This window comes from Procambarus clarkii, chromosome 4, assembly GCF_040958095.1.
Source record: "Procambarus clarkii isolate CNS0578487 chromosome 4, FALCON_Pclarkii_2.0, whole genome shotgun sequence".
In the NCBI taxonomy this organism is placed as follows: Eukaryota; Metazoa; Arthropoda; class Malacostraca; order Decapoda; family Cambaridae; genus Procambarus; species Procambarus clarkii.
The window spans coordinates 30,290,843-30,313,489 of NC_091153.1; the positions used below are offsets into that span (position 1 = coordinate 30,290,843).

General features: G+C 38.3%; 1 protein-coding gene across 1 annotated transcript in view; it reads left to right on the forward strand.

Moving 5' to 3' along the window:
• LOC123749429 (probable glutamate receptor) overlaps window positions 1–22,647 on the forward strand; it is a 139,097-nt gene that overhangs the window by 25,842 nt on the left and 90,608 nt on the right. Inside the window, exons 4-7 of the mRNA XM_045731522.1 lie at window positions 2,639–2,862; window positions 3,332–3,460; window positions 3,802–3,924; window positions 4,270–4,333. Of these exons, the coding sequence (XP_045587478.1) occupies window positions 2,639–2,862; window positions 3,332–3,460; window positions 3,802–3,924; window positions 4,270–4,333 (540 nt within the window). The remainder of the gene's footprint in view (window positions 1–2,638; window positions 2,863–3,331; window positions 3,461–3,801; window positions 3,925–4,269; window positions 4,334–22,647) is intronic.

Here is a 22,647-nt window from a genome sequence, read left to right on the forward strand (position 1 = left end):
CCATGTTTTCCATTTAACATGAGTTCCTTTACAAGACTTAAATTCTTGTATGTCCTTGACAATTACGGGACATCCGTTATGTGTGTACAAACGTACTAACATACTAACATTAATACTAACTTCGGGATAGGTACGTTGGTACTCAACATTGCACTGCGACCCGAGTTTTCTCCCCCTGGAGTTATGTTGGAAATTTCCAACACTAATAAACTACTATTGTATTATAATAAATCATCATCATTATATACTAACTACAGTAGTTATTAATTTCACTAATGGTAGTGTAAACATAAATTAAACCATTTCATCTGCGTATTAGTGCTAGAATTCTCATGAAATTGAGTAGCAACATTGCGTCAGATAATGTCTAGTTAGACACGTTTATTACCAATGTGTTAGAGAATTGAATGTGGTTCTCTAAAATTATCAGTATTCCGTGTAATAATTACCTACGGATAATATGACTCCCGATAATCTAAAACCGAGAGTTATTAACTGAAATTGTTATCAAGTAGCAGTTTTATCTGTTACGTGCGAATGCTATGGAGAATAAAAATCATCTCCATTTCTCGTTTAAGACCATTAAAAGGGAATATGATAATATTTAAGTCCCTATAATTGCAACCCAGTTCTCATTAGCGTATTACACCCATAATTGTGCGGAAAAGAATTATTAGTGATTAATAATTTCTGTGGTGAATGCGAGAGACGGGTTGAGGGAAGGCGGAGATGCCATTGGACACGAGGCATCCCTGGCGTGAAGAGTGGCGAGACACGTGGTAGTAACTGGGGAGTTTTTATCGACAAGAATTACATTGATACCCGGTTAACAGTTAACTATTACTTATTCACGTGTTCTATAGTGGCCGGGCAGTTAATAACGCGTCAAGAATTGAAGTCACGACTCGTAATTACACGTACACAGCAGTGGACGCCTGGGACTGGCTGACGCGCTCATGTTAAGTATACCATTCTCGTTTGATGCATCATCCTAGATTGTATATTTGTGAGTAGTCTGTCGTTATACAGCAAGGATACCTAATACACAACGTTAATTGAATTTCAACAATTTCTCCGTTTTCATGAATATTTGAAATAAATCGAAGCCTAATCAAATGCTACTTAAATTTTTCTGATTTCAGCGTGTATACGATGAGTCGACAAGTTGTTTCTCATCATTCATGATATTCACCTCGGGTTCTTTCTTTATTGGGATCCTGTGACCACGAGGACGAATGACGAAAGGGTGATATAGAAATCGTCTTACAGCTAAGACCTCTATTTCGTTCAAATTTATCTAATATTATTACTGATTTCTATATAATTATATAGGATCTTTACATTGAATAAATTATTGCCAGAAATGATGATTTGGTAATTAATGTGTTTTGCTCTGACTGTAGCACAGTAATTCATAATCTTTAATATTCATAATTTGAGTTATCATATTTTTGAATCTATTGTAGTTTCGATTTACCATGTTACTAACTCAACAATGAACTAGTGACGAACCACACTGGTTCCTAGATATATTTGAACTTCTAGAAATACCCCCCAAATGTTGATATTTGAGGCTTTGACTTTAATTAATTAATAATACAGTCTATTCATTATTTTCAAGTGATTCTTCTTTTAATTATTATCCATAGACACTGGTTCTCTAGTGTCATTCTAATGATCACTTTTATTCGTTTCCCTCTTTTCTCAAAAGTGGGTGGTCCTTCGATTTATTAAATACAATAAGCAAATAATTGAATATATGAGTCAAGCCCCAGAAATTCAACAGCAGGTAGATCACTCTCATATCACAACTGAGGCGGGTAGGGGCACTCTCGCATCACTATGTAGACGGGTAGATCACTCTCACATCACTACTGAGGCGGGTAGGTCACTCTCACATCACTACTGAGGCGTGTAGGCACTCTCACATCACTACTGAGGCGGGTAGGTCACTCTCACATCACTACTGAGGCAGGTAGGTCACTCTCACATCACTACTGAGACGGGTAAGGCACTCTCATATCACTACTGAGGCGGGTAGGGCACTCTCACATCACTATGGAGATGGGTAGGTCACTCTCACATCACTACTGAGGCGGGTAGGTCACTCTCACATCACTACTGAGGCGGGTAGGGCACTCTCAAATCACTACGGTGACAGGTCGGTCACTCCCACATCACTACTGAGGCGGGAAGGTCACTCTCACATCACTACTGAGTCAGGTAGGTCACTCTCACATCACTACTGAGGCGAGTAGGTCACTTGCACATCACTACGGAGACGAGTAGATCACTCTCACATCACTACTGAGGCAGGTAGGTCACTCTCACATCACTACGGAGACGGGTAGGTCACTCTCACATCACTACTGAGGCGGGTAGGTCACTCCCACATCACTACGGTGACAGGTAAGTCACTCCCACATCACTACTGAGGCGGGAAGGTCACTCTCCCATCACTACTGAGGTGGATAGGTCACTCTCACATCACTACTGAGGCGGGAAGGTCACTCTCCCATCACTATTGAGGTGGATAGGTCACTCTCACATCACTACTGAGGCGGGTAGGTAACTCTCACATCACTACTGAGGCGGGTTGGTCACTCTCACATAACGTCTACCATGTTGACGTCAACAGGTGCGGCAGGTGTCATGGTGCGTGACAGTGGTGGTGGTGAGCGACGACCTCACCTTCCTCACCGCCTTCGCCCAGTGGTCCCTCAAGGGCCGCCTCCTGGTGTGGTCGACGAGGCTCCTGGTCGTCACCTGCCTTCCCCTCCACCATCTGCACGTCCTCCACACACTGCTCTCCATGACCAACTCCATGCTGCTCGTTGTGGAGGAAACACTAATTGGTGTTAGGCACGTTATAAATACATATTTTTTGTCATTATATATTATTGTTATGCAGATGATACTAATGTATAAAGATTTGCTATTATTTGTTGCATTAAATATTAATGTCATTATGAAGATATATTTAGACTCTATGACAATGTAATATGAAAATGCTCCAAAATGTACTAAAATTACCAATAGAAAACTCTAGAATTGTTTGCTACATCTGGTAAATATTTTTTACCGAATACTTGTTACAAGTACAATCAATTTAGGTGGATCGTTTATTAATGCAACATTTGCCTGGTTTATGTTCGTGTTTAGACAATGGGAGTTTTTTTCAGATATTAATTTCAGCATTGTATTGTGGAACAAGAAGATAAGTTTCTACTCTTAGTCTACGTAATGTCCAATACATAGCATACAGTACATAATTTGACATGTAAAGATCCCGATATTTCAAAAATAATAAGTTTTTCACAACCACATGAAGGTGCAGTGGGTTTGTGTCCCTGCCATACAGTCCCAGGGGAGCCAAGGGGCTGAAAGTGGCCTCCTGGACTGCTCAACAAGGCCTCGTCCTCACCTCCAGCCTTCACCTCTTCCCTGATAAGTTCTCCAGGTGAGTTCATGGTTGACTATATTATAAAAATATAAAGCCATGTAAATCGATGTTATTTCTTTTAAGAATGGTCAACAGAAAATATTGTAAAAAGAACCATAATAATTCTTAAACTTCAGCCTATTCTCAACACACATTAAGATGCTCTCAAACAGCGAGTAGCAGAAAATTTTGTCTATAGTGAGAGAAATAGACATAAAAGCATTCAATTGGCATAGATACTGAATATTTTTTTGTTTTTTTTTCTTCCTGAATGTGAAACTTGGAATGTGCTCGCATTTATTTTTATACTGTAATAAATATTTTGTCTTCGTACCTAAAATATTTGTCTATATTAACAGATTTATCGAGCGTCCAAGTCTCAAAATAGCAGTCGATCAGGCCCACTTGATGAGTACAAATATCAGACTGGGAAGACGAGAAGATGAAACCCTGGAATATTTAGGACAAGGCCTCAATTTTACGTAGGTTTTGTTTTTGTGAAGCAGCTAATTTTCTTTATTGTATTTTTTAATATACTTTTTCAGTTTTTTTGATGATATAAAATGATGATTTTATTGATAAATATACTGATAATTTTTCTGGTGATATAAAATTCAGTTTATATAAGTAAAATTTGCACAGATATTATGACCATAGTACTAAAAGGCATCATATCACAAAATACTACATATCCTCTTGGCTTTTTGAGATGAAATTGTGATTCGTCTTAGCATGAATTTTTTGGATGGAAACGAAATTTTTTTACCACGTACAAATATTTTAAATATTAAATTTCAACTATCTCCTTATTCTTAATTCTCTTCAAGATACAAGTATATGATTCCTTCTGACGGATTGCGGGCTGGCGTGGTGGATATGGTGGTCAAACAGGTAAGTGAAACCCCTTTGCAGACGATGAGTCACAACAACGGAGCTGAAGATATGATGACTAAACGACATACCAGAAAGTGAAGAAACGATGAAGATTTTATCCGTCCTGGACCATTATCAAGTTCATTGTGATGGAAACGAGGTTGTTGTTGTTGTTTTAGTTTCAAGGGTCCTGACGGATGAGTGGACAATGCTCGGTACTCGTAGTCCTAAGGTTCCAGAAATGATCCCCTGGTGGGGGCGAAAACATATATGCAGTGTCTTTCACCCTTATGCTACTGTTCACTTAGCAGTAAATAGGTCAATGGGAGTTACACCGCTGCAACGGGCTGCTTTCTGGGAATGTGTAACAAAAATAAGAGGCCTGGTCTAGGACCAGGCCGCGGAAACGCTAAGCCCTGATATCATGGGTTTTTTCAGTTATATCGAACTAAGACTAGGGAAAGGATAGGTCCATTAAAATCTGAGACAGGGTAAATAACGGATAATGACAAGGAGATGAGTAGTATTTTTAACAAATATTTTATATCTGTACTTACTAAAGAAAAACTTAACAATATGCATTCAGCCGAACAAGTCTATGTGGGTGGGGATGAGGACAGGTTGACTAGTTTAGTAGTTACCAGGGAGGATGTAATTAAACAATTAGAAAAACTAAAACCAAACAAATCCCCAGGGCCGGATGAAGTGTTTGCCAGGGTGCTTAAAGATTGCAAAGAGGAGCTTTCCGAGCCACTGTCTACCATATTTATTAAATCAACAGAGTCAGGCAGAGTGCCAGAGTCATGGAAGGTAGCTAATGTGGTACCAATTTTTAAGAAAGGAGATAGATCACTTGCGTCAAACTATCGACCAATTAGCCTAACGTCTATTGTGGGAAAGTTACTTGAATCAATAATTGCAAATACAATTCGTCTCCATCTTGAAAAACATAAATAATTAAATGAGTCGCAACATGGTTTTACAAATGGCCGATCATGTTTAACAAATTTGCTAACTTTTTATTCCAGCATAGTTAAGGCAGTTGATAGTGGTAAGGATTGTGATGTTGTGTACCTTGACTTTAGCAAAGCTTTTGATACAGTGCCACATGAAAGACTAATTAAAAAAATAGAAGCTCATGGTATTGGGGGTGCTATATTAACTTGGATTAGGGCATGGCTATTCCAAAAGAAACAGAGAGTTAGTATAAATGGGGTTAAGTCAGTGGGATAATGTTGTTAGTGGAGTACCTCAGGGCTCTGTCCTGGGACCTCTGTTGTTTATAATATGTATAAATGATTTAGATTCAGGTTTGAGTAGCAACATTTTCAAATTTGCCGATGATACGAAAATCGGTAGGGAAATTAATTCGGAGGAGGACTCACTATCACTTCAAGTTGATCTAGATAGGGTTTTGAAATGGTCAAAGGATTGGCAAATGCAGTTTAATGATGATAAATGTAAAGTTCTGAGGCTAGGTAATGATGATAGAGCTACAAGATACGAGCTAGATGGTGTTGAGATTGCGAAGTCGGATTGCGAAAGGGATCTGGGAGTTATGATTAGTAAGAATTTAAAACAAAAGGATCAATGCATGAATGTTCGTAATAAGGCGAATAGGACACAGGAATTTATTAACCGAAGCGTTAGTAACAAGACTACTGGTGTGGTTCTTAAGCTATATCTTGCTCTGGTTTGGCCCCATTTAGATTATGCAGTTCAGTTTTGGTCGCCGTATTATAGAATGGACATAAATTCACTTGAACGTGTCCAACGTAGGATGACTAAGTTAATTCCCCAAATAAGAAATCTTTCATATGAGGAAAGATTAACAAAGCTTAAGTTGCATTCACTGGAAAGGCGAAGAGTTAGGGGTGACATGATAGAGGTTTACAAGTGGATGAATGGACATAACAGGGGGGATATTAATAGGGGGATATTCTCTCTCAACACAAGAGAGAACACGAAACAATGGGTATAAGAACATAAGAACATAAGAACAAAGGTAACTGCAGAAGGCCTATTGGCCCATACGAGGCAGCTTCTATCTATATCCACCCAATCCCACTCATATGTATCCAACCCGCGCTTGAAACAATTGAGGGACCCCACCTCCACCACGTTACGCGGCAATTGGTTCCACAAATCAACAACCCTGTTACTGAACCAGTTTTTACCCAAGTCTTTCCTAAATCTAAACTTATCCAATTTATACCCATTGTTTCGTTTGTAAACCTCTATCATGTCACCCCTAACTCTTCTCCTTTCCAGTGAATGCAACTTAAGCATTGTTAATCTTTCTTCATACGAAAGATTTCTAATTTGGGGAATTAACTTAGTCATCCTAAGTTGGACACGTTCTAGTGAATTTATATCCATTCTATAATACGGCGACAAAAACTGAACTGCATAATCTAAATGGGGCCTAACCAGAGCAAGATATAGCTTAAGAATCACACCAGGTGTCTTGTTACTAATGCTTCGATTAATAAATCCCAGTGTCCTATTCGCCTCTTTACGGACATTCATGCATTGATCCTTTTGTTTTAAATTCTTACTAATCATAACTCCCAGATCCCTTTCGCAATCTGACTTCCCAACTTCAACACCATCTAGCTCGTATCTTTTAACTCTATCATCATTACCTAGCCTCAGAACTTTACATTTATCAGCATTAAACTGCATTTGCCAATCCTTTGACCATTTCAAAACCCTATCTAGATCAACATGAAGTAATAGTGAGTCCTCCTCCGAGTTAATTTCCCTACCGATTTTCGCATCATCGGCAAATTTGCAAATGTTGCTACTCAAACTTGAATCTAAATCATTTATATATATTATAAACAACAGAGGTCCCAGGACAGAGCCCTGAGGTACTCCACTAACAACATTATCCCACTCTGACTTAACCCCATTTGTACTAACTCTTTGTTTCCTTTGGAATAGCCATGCCCTAATCCAAGTTAATATAGCACCCCCAATACCATGAGCTTCTATTTTTTTAATTAGTCTTTCATGTGGCACTGTATCAAAAGCTTTTGCTAAAGTCAAGGTACACAACATCACAATCCTTACCACTATCAACTGCCTCAACTATGCTGGAATAAAAAGTTAGCAAATTTGTTAAACATGAACGGCCATTTGTAAAACAATGTTGCGACTCATTTATTAATTTATGTTTTTCAAGATGGGGACTAATTGTATTTTCAATTATTGATTCAAGTAACTTTCCCACAATAGACGTTAGGCTAATTGGCCGATAGTTTGACACAAGTGATCTATCTCCTTTCTTAAAAATTGGTAACACATTAGCTACCTTCCATGACTCTGGCACTCTGCCTGACTCTATTGATTTATTAAATATGGTAGACAGTGGCTCGGAAAGCTCCTCTTTGCATTCTTTAAGCACCCTGGCAAACACTTCATCCCGCCCTGGGGATTTGTTTGGTTTTAGTTTTTCTAATTGTTTAATTACATCCTCCCTGGTAACTGCTAAACTAGTCAACCTGTCCTCATCCCCACCCACATAGACTTGTTCGGCTGAAGGCATATTGTTAAGTTCTTCTTTAGTAAATACAGATATAAAATATTTGTTAAAAATACTACTCATCTCCTTGTCATTATCCGTTATTTGACCTGTCTCAGATTTTAATGGACCCATCCTTTCCCTAGTCTTAGTTCGATATAACTGAGAAAACCCTTTAGGATTTGACTTTGCTTGCTCTGCTATGCGAACTTCATAGCTTCTTTTTGCTTTCTTAATCTCTTTTTTAACATTTCTAACCAGTTGTATGAATTCCTGTTCTAAGCTGACTTCCCCATTCTTAATCCTTTTGTACCAAGCTCTCTTTTTACCTATAAGGTTCTTTAAATTATTTGTTATCCACTTTGGGTCATTAATATTCGATCTATTCAATTTGTATGGTAAAGTACGTTCCTGTGCTTTGTTTAGAATATTCTTAAATAAGTTATATATTAAATCCACATCGAAATCCCCTTTTACGTCACCTATCGCTGGGTTCATGTCTCGCTCTAAGACTGGCCCACACCCCATACCCAAGACTTTCCAGTCTATTTGACCCCCAAAAATTCTTAGGCTATTAAAATCAGCTTTTCGAAAATCTGGCACTTTAACAGAATTTTCTCCTACAGGTTTATTCCATTCTATGCTAAATCTGATTACTTTGTGATCACTGTTCCCTAGCTCACTCCCTATTTCGATGTCATTAATTTGTGTTTCCCTGTTAGTTAACACTAAATCTAAAATATTATTTTCCCGCGTTGGTTCCTTAATGTGTTGCATAAGAAAGCAATCGTCAATTAATTCTAGAAAATCTTCTGCTTCACTATTCCCTGTTTTGTTCACCCAGTTTATTCCACTAAAATTAAAGTCACCCATGACATAAATACTGTTAGATCTAGATGCTCTAGATATTTCATCCCATAGATGCTTTGCTTCCATTCTGTCTAAATTTGGTGGCCTATATATAACTCCAATTATAATATTATTTGCTTTTTCGTTCAATTCTATCCAAATAGTTTCTGTGTGTGGCTCAGTTTTGATTCCCTCTTTGAGACTACATTTCAAATTGTCCCTAACATATATGGCTACTCCCCCTCCTCGTCTAATATATCTATCTGTGTGAAATAGTTTAAATCCATTTATTTGATATTCAGCTGATAGTTCTCTATTTTCTACATTCATCCACGTTTCGGTAAGTGCAATAATATCTATTTTTTCTGTGCAGACAAGAGCATTTAATTCGTTAATTTTATTTCTTAGACTTCTACTGTTAGTGTAATATACCCTAATTGAATTGTTATTTTGAGGCCCTTTTCTTTCCCTGATCATTTTGCCAATTCTTTTCTCCCATGAACACATACTTTTATTACCTCCTTCCTCCAAATCAATTCCCATACCACTATCTACTAACAGTTTAAACCCAAACAAACTCCTCTAACCACTGGTTCCAACGAGTTTGCAACAGCAACAACCCCCAGCCCTCGATAGATGCACCCCATCACGAGCATACATTTCATTTCTTCCATTGAAGTGTTCCCAGTTGTCTATGAAAGATATTGCATTTGATTTGCAATATCTTTCCAGCCGGCAATTGACACCAAGTGCCCTCGACATCCATTCATTTCCCACTCCCTTTCTTGGAAGAATGCCACATATGATCGGGATTCCTCCCTTGCTCCTAACTAATTCAATGGCTGTCCTGAATCTCTGTATTAGTTCCTCACTCCTAACTCGTCCAACATCATTACCCCCTGAACTAATACAAATAATGGGTTTGTTCCCATTTCCCGTCATAATATCATTCATGTTTCCAACAATATCACCTATTCCAGCTCCCGGATAGCAAACCCTTAATATGTTCCCCCTATCTCTGGCACAAAACGTTCTGTCTAAATACCTCCCCTGGGAATCTGCCACAACCAAAATTCGCTTTGGTACCTCCTTAACTTTCTGAGCAGCCTGAGGGGCCTATGCTCTGCCGCTCCTTGCTGATTTCTGTTCCGAGTGAACTGCAGACTCACCACAGCACTCGTCCTCCAACACGGCAAATGAATTTGCTGTCCTTAGGACGTCTTTAGGCGGCCTTGTTAAGGTCTTCTTAAGACCCCTGTCCTTCACGATTCTCCACGATGAGGTCCCATCAACACTGGCCTCCTCCTTCGTTTCCTCCCAAAGTCTCAGCCGTCGTACCTCCTCCCGCAGGGAATCCATCTCTGATCTCAGAGCTCCAACCAGACTCACCAAATCCTTCACTAATCCTTCCATTATTGCAATAATAATGTTACTGCAAACGGAGCTCCAGCAAACACAACCTCTCACTGTGACTGCACCTGACTGACGGCTTTGTATAAATTGGATAAGTTTAGATTTAGGACACTGAGCAGCACCGCTCCTGTGCCAGGTAAGTCCACTACGGGCTCACCATAGCCCGTGCTACTTGGAACTTGCTCCGAGTAGCTGAAACTATAACTATTTAGGACAGACTTGGGTAATTATTGGTTCAGTAACAGGGTTGTTGATTTGTGGAACCAATAAGAACATAAGAACAAAGGCAACGGCAGAAGGCCTATTGGCCCATACGAGGCAGCTCCTATTTATAACCACCCAATCCCACTCATATACTTGTCCAACCCGCGCTTGAAACAATCGAGGGACCCCACCTCCAGCACGTTACGTGGTAATTAGTTCCACAAATCAACAACCCTGTTACTGAACCAGTATTTACCCAAGTCTTTCCTAAATCTAAACTTATCCAATTTATACCCATTGTTTCATGTTCTGTCTTGTGTTGATACTTTTAATACCCTATTAATATCCCCTTTGTTATGTCCATTCACCCACTTGTAAACCTCTATCATGTCACCCCTAACTCTTCGCCTTTCCAGTAAGTTGTAAATGCAACTTAAGCTTTGTTAATCTTTCTTCATATGAAAGATTTCTAATTTGGGGAATTAACTTAGTCATCCTACGCTGGACACGTTCAAGAGAATTTATATCCATTCTATAATATGGCGACCAAAACTGAACTGCATAATCTAAATGGGGCCTAACTAGAGCAAGATATAGCCTGAGAACCACACCAGGTGTCTTGTTACTAACGCTACGATTAATAAATCCAAGTGTCCGATTAGCCTTATTACGAACATTTATGCATTGATCATTTTGTTTTAAATTCTTACTAATCATAACTCCCAGATCCCTTTCGCAATCCGACTTCGCAATCTCAACACCATCTAGCTCGTATCTTGTAACTCTATCATCATTACCTAACCTCAGAACTTTACATTTATCAGCATTAAACAGCATCTGCCAATCCTTTGACCATTTCAAAACCCTACCTAGATCAACTTGAAGTGATAGTGAGTCCTCCTCCGAATTAATTTCCCTACCGATTTTCGTATCATCGGCAAATTTGCAAATGTTGCTACTCAAACCTGAATCTAAATAATTTATATATATTATAAACAACAGAGGTCCCACGACAGAGCCTTGAGGAACTCCACTTACAACATTTTCCCACTCTGACTTGATTCCATTTATACTAACTCTCTGTTTCCTTTGGTATAGCCATGCCCTAATCCAGCTTAATATAGCACCCCCAATACCATGAGACTCTATCTTTTTAATCAGTCTTTCATGTGGCACTGTATCAAAAGCTTTGCTAAAGTCAAGGTACACAACATGACAATCCTTACCGCTATCAACTGCCTCAACTATGCTAGAATAAAAAGATAACAAATTTGTTAAACATGAACGGCCATTTATAAAACCATGCTGGGACTCAATTATTAATTTATGTTTTTCAAGATGAAGACGAATTTTATTTGCTATTATAGACTCGAGTAACTTTCCCACAATAGACGTTAGGCTAATTGGTCGATAGTTAGACGCAAGTGATCTATCTCCTTTCTTAAAAACTGGTATCACATTAGCAACTTTCCAAAACTCTGGCCTGACTCTATTGATTTATTATATATGGTTGACAGTGGGTCACAAAGCTCCTCTTTGCATTCTTTAAGCACCCTGGCAAACACTTCATCCAGCCCTGGGGATTTGTTTGGTTTGAGTTTTACTATTTGTTTAAGAACATCCTCCCTGGTAACTGCTAAACTCGTCAACCCGTCCTCGTCCCCACCCACATAGACTTGTTCGGCTGAAGGCATATTGTAAAGTTCCTCTTTAGTAAATACAGATACAAAATATTTATTAAAAATACTACTCATCTTTTCATCACTATCTGTTATTTGACCTGTCTCAGTTTTTAATGGACCTATATTAATGGACCTATGTTTTTAATGGATCTATCTACTAACAGTAGAAGTCTAAGAAATAAAATTAGCGAATTAAATGCTCTTGTCTGCACAGAAAAAATAGATATTATTGCACTTACCGAAACGTGGATGAATGTAGAAAATAGAGAACTATTAGCTGAATATCAAATAAATGGATTTAAACTATTTCACACAGATAGATATATTAAACGAGGAGGTGGAGTAGCCATATATGTTAGGGACAATTTGAAATGTAGTCTCAAAGAGGGGAATCAAAACTTAGCCACACACACAGAAACTATTTGGATAGAATTAAACGAAAAAGCTAATAATATTATAATAGGAGTTATATATAGGCCACCAAATTTAGACAGAATGGAAGCAAAGCATCTATGGGATGAAATATCTAGTGCATCTAGATCTAACAGTATTTATGTCATGGGTGACTTTAATTTTAGTGGAATAAACTGGGTGAACAAAACAGGGAATAGTGAAGCAGAAGATTTTCTAGAATTAATTGACGATTACTTTCTTACGCAACACATTAAGGAACCAACACGGGAAAATAATATTTTAGATTTAGTGTTAACTAACAGGGAAACACAAATCAATGACATCGAAATAGGGAGTGAACTAGGGCACAGTGATCACAAAGAAATCAGATTTAGCATAGAATGGAGTAGACCTGTAGGAGAAAATTCTGTTAAAGTGCCAGATTTTCGAAAAGCTGATTTTAATAGCCTAAATTTTTTGGGGGGTCAAATTGATTGGAAAGTCTTGGGTATGGGGTGTGGGCCGGTCTTGGAGCGAGCCATGAACCCAGCGATAGGTGACTTAAAGGGGGATTTCGATGTGGATTCAATATATAACTTATTTAAGAATATTCTAAACAAAGCACAGGAACGTAGTATACCATACAAATTGAATAGATCGAATACAAATGACCCAAAGTGGATAACAACAAATTTGAAGAACCTTATAGGTAAAAAGAGAGCTTGGTACAAAAGGATTAAAAATTGAGAGGTCACTTTAGAACAGGAAGTCGTACAACTGGTTAGAAATGTTAAAAAAGAGATAAGGAAAGCAAAAAGAAACTATGAAGTTCGCATAGCAGGGCAAGCAAAGACAAATCCTAAAGGGTTTTTTCAGTTATATCGTACTAAGACTAGGGAAAGGATAGGTCCATTAAAAACTGAGACAGGTCAAATAACAGATAGTGATGAAGAGATGAGTAGTATTTTTAATAAATATTTTGTATCTGTATTTACTAAAGAGGAACTTAACAATATGCCTTCAGCCGAACAAGTCTATGTGGGTGGGGACGAGGACAGGTTGACGAGTTTAGCAGTTACCAGGGAGGATGTTCTTAAACAAATAGTAAAGCTCAAACCAAACAAATCCCCAGGGCCGGATGAAGTGTATGCCAGGGTGCTTAAAGAATGCAAAGAGCTTTGTGTCCCACTGACAACCATATTTAATAAATCAATAGAGTCAGGCAGAGTGCCAGAGTTTTGGAAAGTTGCTAATGTGATACCAGTTTTTAAGAAAGGAGATAGATCACTTGCGTCTAACTATCGACCAATTAGCCTAACGTCTATTGTGGGAAAGTTAAGAACATAAGAACATAAGAACAAAGGTAACTGCAGAAGGCCTATTGGCCCATACGAGGCAGCTCCTATTCTATAACCACCCAATCCCACTCATATACTTGTCCAACCCGTGCTTGAAACAATCGAGGGACCCCACCTCCACAATGTTACGCGGCAATTGGTTCCACAAATCAACAACCCTGTTACTGAACCAGTATTTACCCAAGTCTTTCCTAAATCTAAACTTATCCAATTTATATCCATTGTTTCGTGTTCTGTCCTGTGTTGATACTTTTAATACCCTATTAATATCCCCCCGGTTATGTCCATTCATCCACTTGTAAACCTCTATCATGTCACCCCTAACTCTTCGCCTTTCCAGTGAATGCAACTTAAGCTTTGTTAATCTTTCTTCATATGAAAGATTTCTAATTTGGGGAATTAACTTAGTCATCCTACGCTGGACACGTTCAAGTGAATTTATATCCATTCTATAATATGGCGACCAAAACTGAACTGCATAATCTAAATGGGGCCTAACTAGAGCAAGATATAGCTTGAGAACCACACCAGGTGTCTTGTTACTAACGCTGCGATTAATAAATCCAAGTGTCCGATTTGCCTTATTACGAACATTTATGCATTGATCCTTTTGTTTTAAATTCTTACTAATCATAACTCCCAGATCCCTTTCGCAATCCGACTTCGCAATCACAACACCATCTAGCTCGTATCTTGTAACTCTATCATCATTACCTAACCTCAGAACTTTACATTTATCAGCATTAAACTGCATCTGCCAATCCTTTGACCATTTCAAAACCCTATCTAGATCAACTTGAAGTGATAGTGAGTCCTCCTCCGAATTAATTTCCCTACCGATTTTCGTATCATCGGCAAATTTGCAAATGTTGCTACTCAAACCTGTATCTAAATCATTTATATATATTATAAACAACAGAGGTCCCAGGACAGAGCCTTGAGGCACTCCACTTACAACATTTTCATCAAGTTACTCGAATCTATAATAGCAAATAAAATTCGTCTTCATCTTGAAAAACATAAATTAATAATTGAGTCGCAGCATGGTTTTGTAAATGGCCGTTCATGTTTAACAAATTTGTTATCTTTTTATTCTAGCATAGTTGAGGTAAGGATTGTGATGTTGTGTACCTTGACTTTAGCAAAGCTTTTGATACAGTGCCACATGAAAGACTGATTAAAAAGATAGAGTCTCATGGTATTGGGGGTGCTATATTAAGCTGGATTAGGGCATGGCTATACCAAAGGAAACAAAGAGTTAGTATGAATGGAATCAAGTCAGAGTGGGAAAATGTTGTAAGTGGAGTGCCTCAAGGCTCTGTCCTGGGACCTTTGTTGTTTATAATATATATAAATGATTTGGATTCAGGTTTGAGTAGCAACATTTGCAAATTTGCCGATGATACGAAAATCGGTAGGGAAATTAATTCGGAGGAGGACTCACTATCACTTCAAGTTGATCTAGATAGGGTTTTGAAATGGTCAAAGGATTGGAAGATGCAGTTTAATGCTGATAAATGTAAAGTTCTGAGGTTAGGTAATGATGAGTTACAAGATACGAGCTGTATGGTGTTGAGATTGCGAAGTCGGATTGCGAAAGGGATCTGGGAGTTATGATTAGTAAGAATTTAAAACAAAAGGATCAATGCATAAATGTTCGTAATAAGGCAAATCGGACACTTGGATTTATTAACCGAAGCGTTAGTAACAAGACACCTGGTGTGGTTCTCAAGCTATATCTTGCTCTAGTTAGGCCCCATTTAGATTATGCAGTTCAGTTTTGGTCGCCATATTATAGAATGGATATAAATTCACTTGAACGTGTCCAGTGTAGGATGACTAAGTTAATTCCCCAAATTAGAAATCTTTCATATGAAGAAAGATTAACAAAGCTTAAGTTGCATTCACTGGAAAGGCGAAGAATTAGGGGTGACATGATAGAGGTTTACAAGTTGGTGAATGGACGTAACTAAGGGAATATTAACAGGGTATTAAAAGTATCAACACAAGACAGAACACGAAACAATGGGTATAAGTTGGATAAGTTTAGATTTAGGAAAGACTTGGGTAAATACTGGTTCAGTAACAGGGTTGTTGATTTGTGGAATCAATTACCGCGTAACGTGCTGGAGGTGGGGTCCCTCGATTGTTTCAAGCGCGGGTTGGACAAGTATATGAGTGGGATTGGGTGGTTATAAATAGGAGCTGCCTCGTATGGGCCAATAGGCCTTCTGCAGTTGCCTTTGTTCTTATCCTTTCCCTAGTCTCAGTACGATATAACTGAAAAAACGCTTTAGGATTTGTCTTTGCTTGCCCTGCTATGCTAACTTCATAGTTTCTTTTTGCTTTCTTTATCTCTTTTTTAACATTTCTAACCAGTTGTTCGAATTCCTGTTCTAAAGTGACCTCCCCATTTTTAATCCTTTTGTACCAAGCTCTCTTTTTACCTTTAAGGTTCTTCAAATTCTTTGTTATCCACTTTGGGTCATTAGTATTCGATCTATTCAATTTGTATGGTATACTACGTTCCTGTGCTTTGTTTAGAATATTCTTAAATAAGTTATATATTGAATCCACATCGAAATCCCCAATTGCCGCGTAACGTGGTGGATGTGGGGTCCCTCGATTATTTCAAGCGCGGGTTGGACAAGTATATGCGTGGGATTGGGTGGTTATAGATACGAGCTGCCTTGTATGGGCCAATAGGCCTTCTGCAGTTACCTTTGTTCTCATGTTCTTGTCATAAGAACATGAGAATAAAAATAACTGCAGAGAGCCTATAGGCCCATATGGGACAGCTCCTATTTATTACCACCCAATCCCACTTATATATATGCCCAACTCACGTTTGAAACAATCAAGGGACCTCCACCACCATCACGTTATGTGGTAAGAAGTTCCATAAATCATCAACACTGGTACCGAACCAGTATTTACCCATGTCTTTCCTAAATCTAGACTTATACAATTTATACCCATTGTTTCGTGCTCTGTCTTGTGTTGATACTTTTAATACCCTATTAATATTCCCTTTGTTATGGCCATTCATCCACTTGTGAACCTCTATCATGTCACCATTAACTCCTTTGAATTTCCAGTGAATGCAACTTAAGCTTTGTTAATCTTTCTTCAAATGACAGGTTTTTAATTTAGTTTATAACATGTCATCCTATGATGGACACATTCAAGTGAATTTATATCCATTCTATAGTTCAGCGACCAAAACTGAACTGCATAATCTAAATGGGGCATAACCAGAGCAAGATATTGCTGAAGAACAACGCTAGGTGTCTTGTTACTAACGCTTCGATTAAAAAATCCTAGTGTCCTATTTGCCTTATTATGAACATTTATGCATTGATTTTTTGGTTTTAAATCTTACTAATCATAACACCCAAATAACCAATATCTTGTTATCCAGATATTGGTTATAACCCAGATATTATCTATACTCCCAGATAAGCAATATCGGGTTAGATGATTGAGATGTCATCTCATGATAACCTCAAGATCTCAAGTTAGTTACTCGAGACAAAATGTTGCAAGTAGCTCGAGCTATGGTGATCCCAAAGTGGACTTACCTGGCACAGGAGCAGAGCTGTAGCTCGGGAGAAAGGGAGGCATGGGCATTACATAGGTCAAGAAAGAGACGAGGAGCAGTTAAGAGGAGGTAATTCCTAAAGGAAGGTGAGAACAAGAAGAAAGGTACGGAAGGGATGGGTGTAATAATAGTGTGTAAGAATGGGAACGTAAGAATAAGAGGAGAAAGAAAAATAAAGATAAATAGGGGAGGTAGGCTTATGTCAGGTCACGTTTGTTTGAATGGTTAGAACATTTGAGTATGTACCTTACCTTAACTTGGCACTTTTCCTCCTGCTCATCATCGACTCTCTCAGGCCTTCATAGAAAGACTGAGCTTGCAGTCCTGTAAGATGCCTATTCTTGATATCTTCTGGCGTGTGGGTTCTATCAACTCTATTAGGGTAAATGTTTATTATTGTTATGATCTCAGGCTGCAGGAAAAACGAGTTTCCCCTTATGAAAGTTATTCTACCTGGCCTAACCTAAATAAAAGTTTAAAGAGATACCGACCTGGATATTTATATAGTAAACACTCGATTGAACTTGACGAATAGTTTGCAAGTATAGGCAGTAAATAAGAATATAAATAAATGACTGGTCATGAGATGTAGAGAATTTGCTGGGGGAGGGGTGAGGCTTGATTCTGAGGATATTTACCTCACTTGAGCACCAGAAATCGTGAGGGAAAGTCGCGCTCCATTGAGCTCCTGTTAGAGAAGAACCCCATAGTTGATATACCTTCAAGAGGAAGGAAGTGTGCAGACCTTTTAGCTGTGGAATCACTCTGGAAACGTGTGGGCTCAAATCCTGGAAGGCAAGAAGCTGCCTTCCAGAAGCTTCCTGTGAAGCTGTTCTGCAACATTTTCGTGGGCAACTGTGTGAGCGCCCTGGTCAAGCGTCAGCGAGTGAGCGTCCTTGCAGCAAACATTTTCGGTGGTGAGTTATTTTGACCTTTTAACAGTGATTGCCTGTAGTTGGTCGTGTGCCCAGCGGCTGGAGTTTATTGATAGGTTTTACATGTTTTGATAAGGCAAAAACCTAAATAAAAAAATAGAGACGAGCGTACCTGCTGAGGTGAGGAGCTGCGCATCCTCTCCCATCAAGATCATGGAGGCAACTGAGAGGCCAGCGCCTGGCCTGGAGTTTCCCAAGGCGGAGAATCCTGCCGGCAGTGCGGAGGATGGACCCGCCCAAATATGGGGGAGTCACCTCACAGTATGTGGGAAGCAGGGAGATGTCGGGTGAAACATTTATTGTGTGTAGTTAATTTCAGTTATATGTTTGTAGAGGAGCATTTTTATTGGCATATTAATGGGTTGCAGGTTTTTCTTAGAAAGGAGTTGATGAGACTACTTTGAGGCCAGAGAAGAAGTTAATGAGTGGAACGTCAAGGGTGTAGGAGTTGATGTTGTACCCTGTGGAAGAGCAAGCCCCACAGTGAGGAATTGGACCTCAAACTGTGTGAAGAAGAGCAGTGAAGTGAAGTTTCACATGCTTCTGTGGAATCAGTGGTGGAGTACTACTGGAGTCCAAGGAAAACTTCATAATGCAGCAACCTGGAAGAGCTGTAGAGGATCCTGGTAGATAAACCTAGAAGAATCTGATGATGTCAGGGTAGTGGACTTCCAGATGTGGGAAGGAAGTTCTTATTGAATATTTGTAGGGAGTTGGTAGAGTGCTTGATTGACATTAGCATGCAAGACGCAGTGAAAGGAGGGTTATTGGTTATCCTTTCTGTGCCAAAAAATACTTATACTGTAGTTTATAGAGTTATGACCATAGGCTGGATTAAATATATATATATATATATATATATATATATATATATATATATATATATATATATATATATATATATATATATATATATATATATATATATATATATATATATATATATATATATGTGTGTGTATATCACGAAAATAAACACGTGATTAAGAATGTGACAATGTCAGACCACGAAGGAAAAATGAAACAGGAAATTTCCTTAAGTACTTTCGTATATTAAATACATCTTCAGAAGGTCATTTTACAGATCGAGTAATGGGTATAAATAGGCAGGAGAGAGTGGTGAAGTAAGGTGAGGTACAATACTTGGACAACGCAGAAGGCCCATTGGCCCATCAGATGCACCCAATTGGCCCATCCGATGTAGCCCAATGGCCCATCTGATACAGCAGACATACAAGTATAATACATAGGTAATTATAACATAAAGAGGTAAATGTATACAATAAATTAGTGAGACAAATGTTTTTCAATGATTCTACTTAAATCGCCCTTTAGCTGATCTATTAGAAATGGATCTAAGTTATATAGACCACTGCTAATATTCAAATTACTTTCTTTGGTGATCTGTATCAAAGCGGATTCAATTATGTTTCTGTTATAGGTGCTTTTACAATTTGTTATTGAAGACGCACTCTCCCAATCAATTTGCTGAGCTTTTTCTGACAAATGCACAAACAAAGCATTAGATAATTGGCCATGTCTTACAGAGTATTTATGTTGCGATATTCTACATTTTAAATCTTTAGATGTTTGCCCGACATAGAACTTATTACATTCCTTACAAGGTATTTTATAAATGACGCAATTATCACTACGAGGGCTGTTCCTTACTAATAGCTTACCAACAGTGTAAGGCAACAGTGTATATATATATATATATATATATATATATATATATATATATATATATATATATATATATATATATATATATATATATATATATATATATATATATATATATTTGAGTGAGGTGGATGGGGTGCGGTGGATGGGGTGCGGTGGCATTAATAGGGTATTAATTTCATCAACACAAGACAGAACACGAAACAATGGGTATTGAATGGAAGTGATTGTAGAAAGCCTATTGGTCCATATTTCTTGATGCTTCTATATTGGAGCGGAGTCTTGAGGTGGGTAGAATATAGTTGTGCATTAATTGGCTGTTGATTGCTGGTGTTGACTTTTTGATGTGTAGTGCCTCGCAAACGTCAAGCCGCCTGCTATCGCTGTATCTATCAATGATTTCTGTGTTGTTTACTAGGATTTCTCTGGCGATGGTTTGGTTGTGGGAAGAGATTATATGTTCCTTAATGGAGCCCTGTTGCTTATGCATCGTTAAACGCCTAGAAAGAGATGTTGTTGTCTTGCCTATATACTGGGTTTTTTGGAGCTTACAGTCCCCAAGTGGGCATTTGAAGGCATAGACGACGTTGGTCTCTTTTAAAGCGTTCTGCTTTGTGTCTGGAGAGTTTCTCATGAGTAGGCTGGCCGTTTTTCTGGTTTTATAGTAAATCGTCAGTTGTATCCTCTGTTTTTTGTCTGTAGGGATAACGTTTCTATTAACAATATCTTTCAGGACCCTACCTCTGTTTTATGAGCTGTGGAAAAGAAGTTCCTGTAAAATAGTCTAATAGAGGGAATAGGTGTTGTGTTAGTTGTCTCTTCAGAGGTTGCATGGCGTTTCACTTTCCTTCTCAAGATGTCTTCGACGAAACCATTGGAGAAGCCGTTGTTGACTAGGACCTGCCTTACCCTACAGAGTTCTTCGTCGACTTGCTTCCATTCTGAGCTGTGGCTTAGAGCACGGTCGACATATGCGTTAACAACACTCCTCTTGTACCTGTCTGGGCAGTCGCTGTTGGCATTTAGGCACATTCCTATGTTCGTTTCCTTAGTGTAGACTGCAGTGTGGAAACCTCCGCTCTTTTCCATGACTGTTACATCTAAGGACTGTTACATCAAGGGCAGCCTCCCATCCTTTTCCATCAAGTGAAATTGTAGTGCGTTTCAAGTGAAACGCAGCACGGAACTCTGCTCAAAAGCCTCCTTCAGCTCCTGCAGATGTCTGACATCAGGTATTTGTGTAAAAATGTCGTCAACATACCTGCAGTATATGGCCGGTTTCAAGTTCATGTCGACTAAGACTTTTTGCTCGATGGTACCCATGTAGAAGTTTGAAAACAGGACACCTAGGGGAGAACCCATGGCGACCCCATCTACTTGCTTATACATGTGCCCATCCGGGCTCAAGAAGGGTGCCTCTTTAGTACAAGCTTGGAGTAGTTTCCTTAGAATATTTTCGGGTATGTCAAGAGGAGTACAGGCTGGATCACGATACACTCTGTCGGCTATCATCTCGATTGTCTCGTCCACAGGTACGTTGGTAAACAGCGATTCTACGTCCAACGAGGCTCTTATCCCTGTGGCCCGTGTGCCCCGCAGTAAGTCAACAAATTCCTTTGGAGACTTCAGGCTGAAGGCGCAAGGAACATAAGGAGTCAGCAGGCCGTTGAGTCGCTTTGCCAGTCTGTACGTGGGTGTGGGTATCTGGCTAATGATTGGCCGAAGTGGGTTTTCAGGCTTGTGTGTCTTGACATTTCCATACGCATATCCAGGTTTATATTCCCCAATGATCTTTGGCAGGTGGAGTCTGGATCTCTTCCCACAACCAAACCATCGCCAGAGAAATCCTTGTAAACAACACAGAAATCATCGATAGATGCAGCGATAGCAGGCGGCTTGACGTTTGCGAGGCACTACACATTAAGAAGTTAACACCAGCAATCAACAGCCAATTAATGCACAACTATATTCTACCCACCTAAGACTCCGCTCAAATATAGAAGCATCAAGAAATATGGACCAATACGCTTTCTACAATCACTTCCATTTCAATACCCATTGTTTCGTGTTCTGTCTTGTGTTGATGAAATTAATACCCTATTAATGCCACCTCTTGTTCTGTCTTGTGTTGATGAAATTAATACCCTATTAATGCCACCTCACCCCATCCACCTCACTCAAATGTAGATATAAACAAAATCGGAGATGTGTAAGTTCTATTCAGTTGTGTATTTGTGAACTAAAGTCTTTGAAAATGTAATAAGTTTTACGAAATGCGCTCGTGTCGCGTCAGACTAGAAATAAAAATGGATTTTGGAGAATTGATTTTTGAATTACCTCCAACAGTGAAAAGAAATGTACGAAAGATTGAGAAAATTCGTGTTAGAATTATTAATCTTACTTTTTCGGTCATATTTAATAATATATATATATATATATATATATATATATATATATATATATATATATATATATATATATATATATATATATATATATATATATATATATATATATATATATATATATATATATATATATATATATATATATATATATATATATATATATATGTATATATATATATATATATATATATATATATATATATATATATATATATATATATATATATATATATACATATATATATATATATATATATATATATATATATACATATAT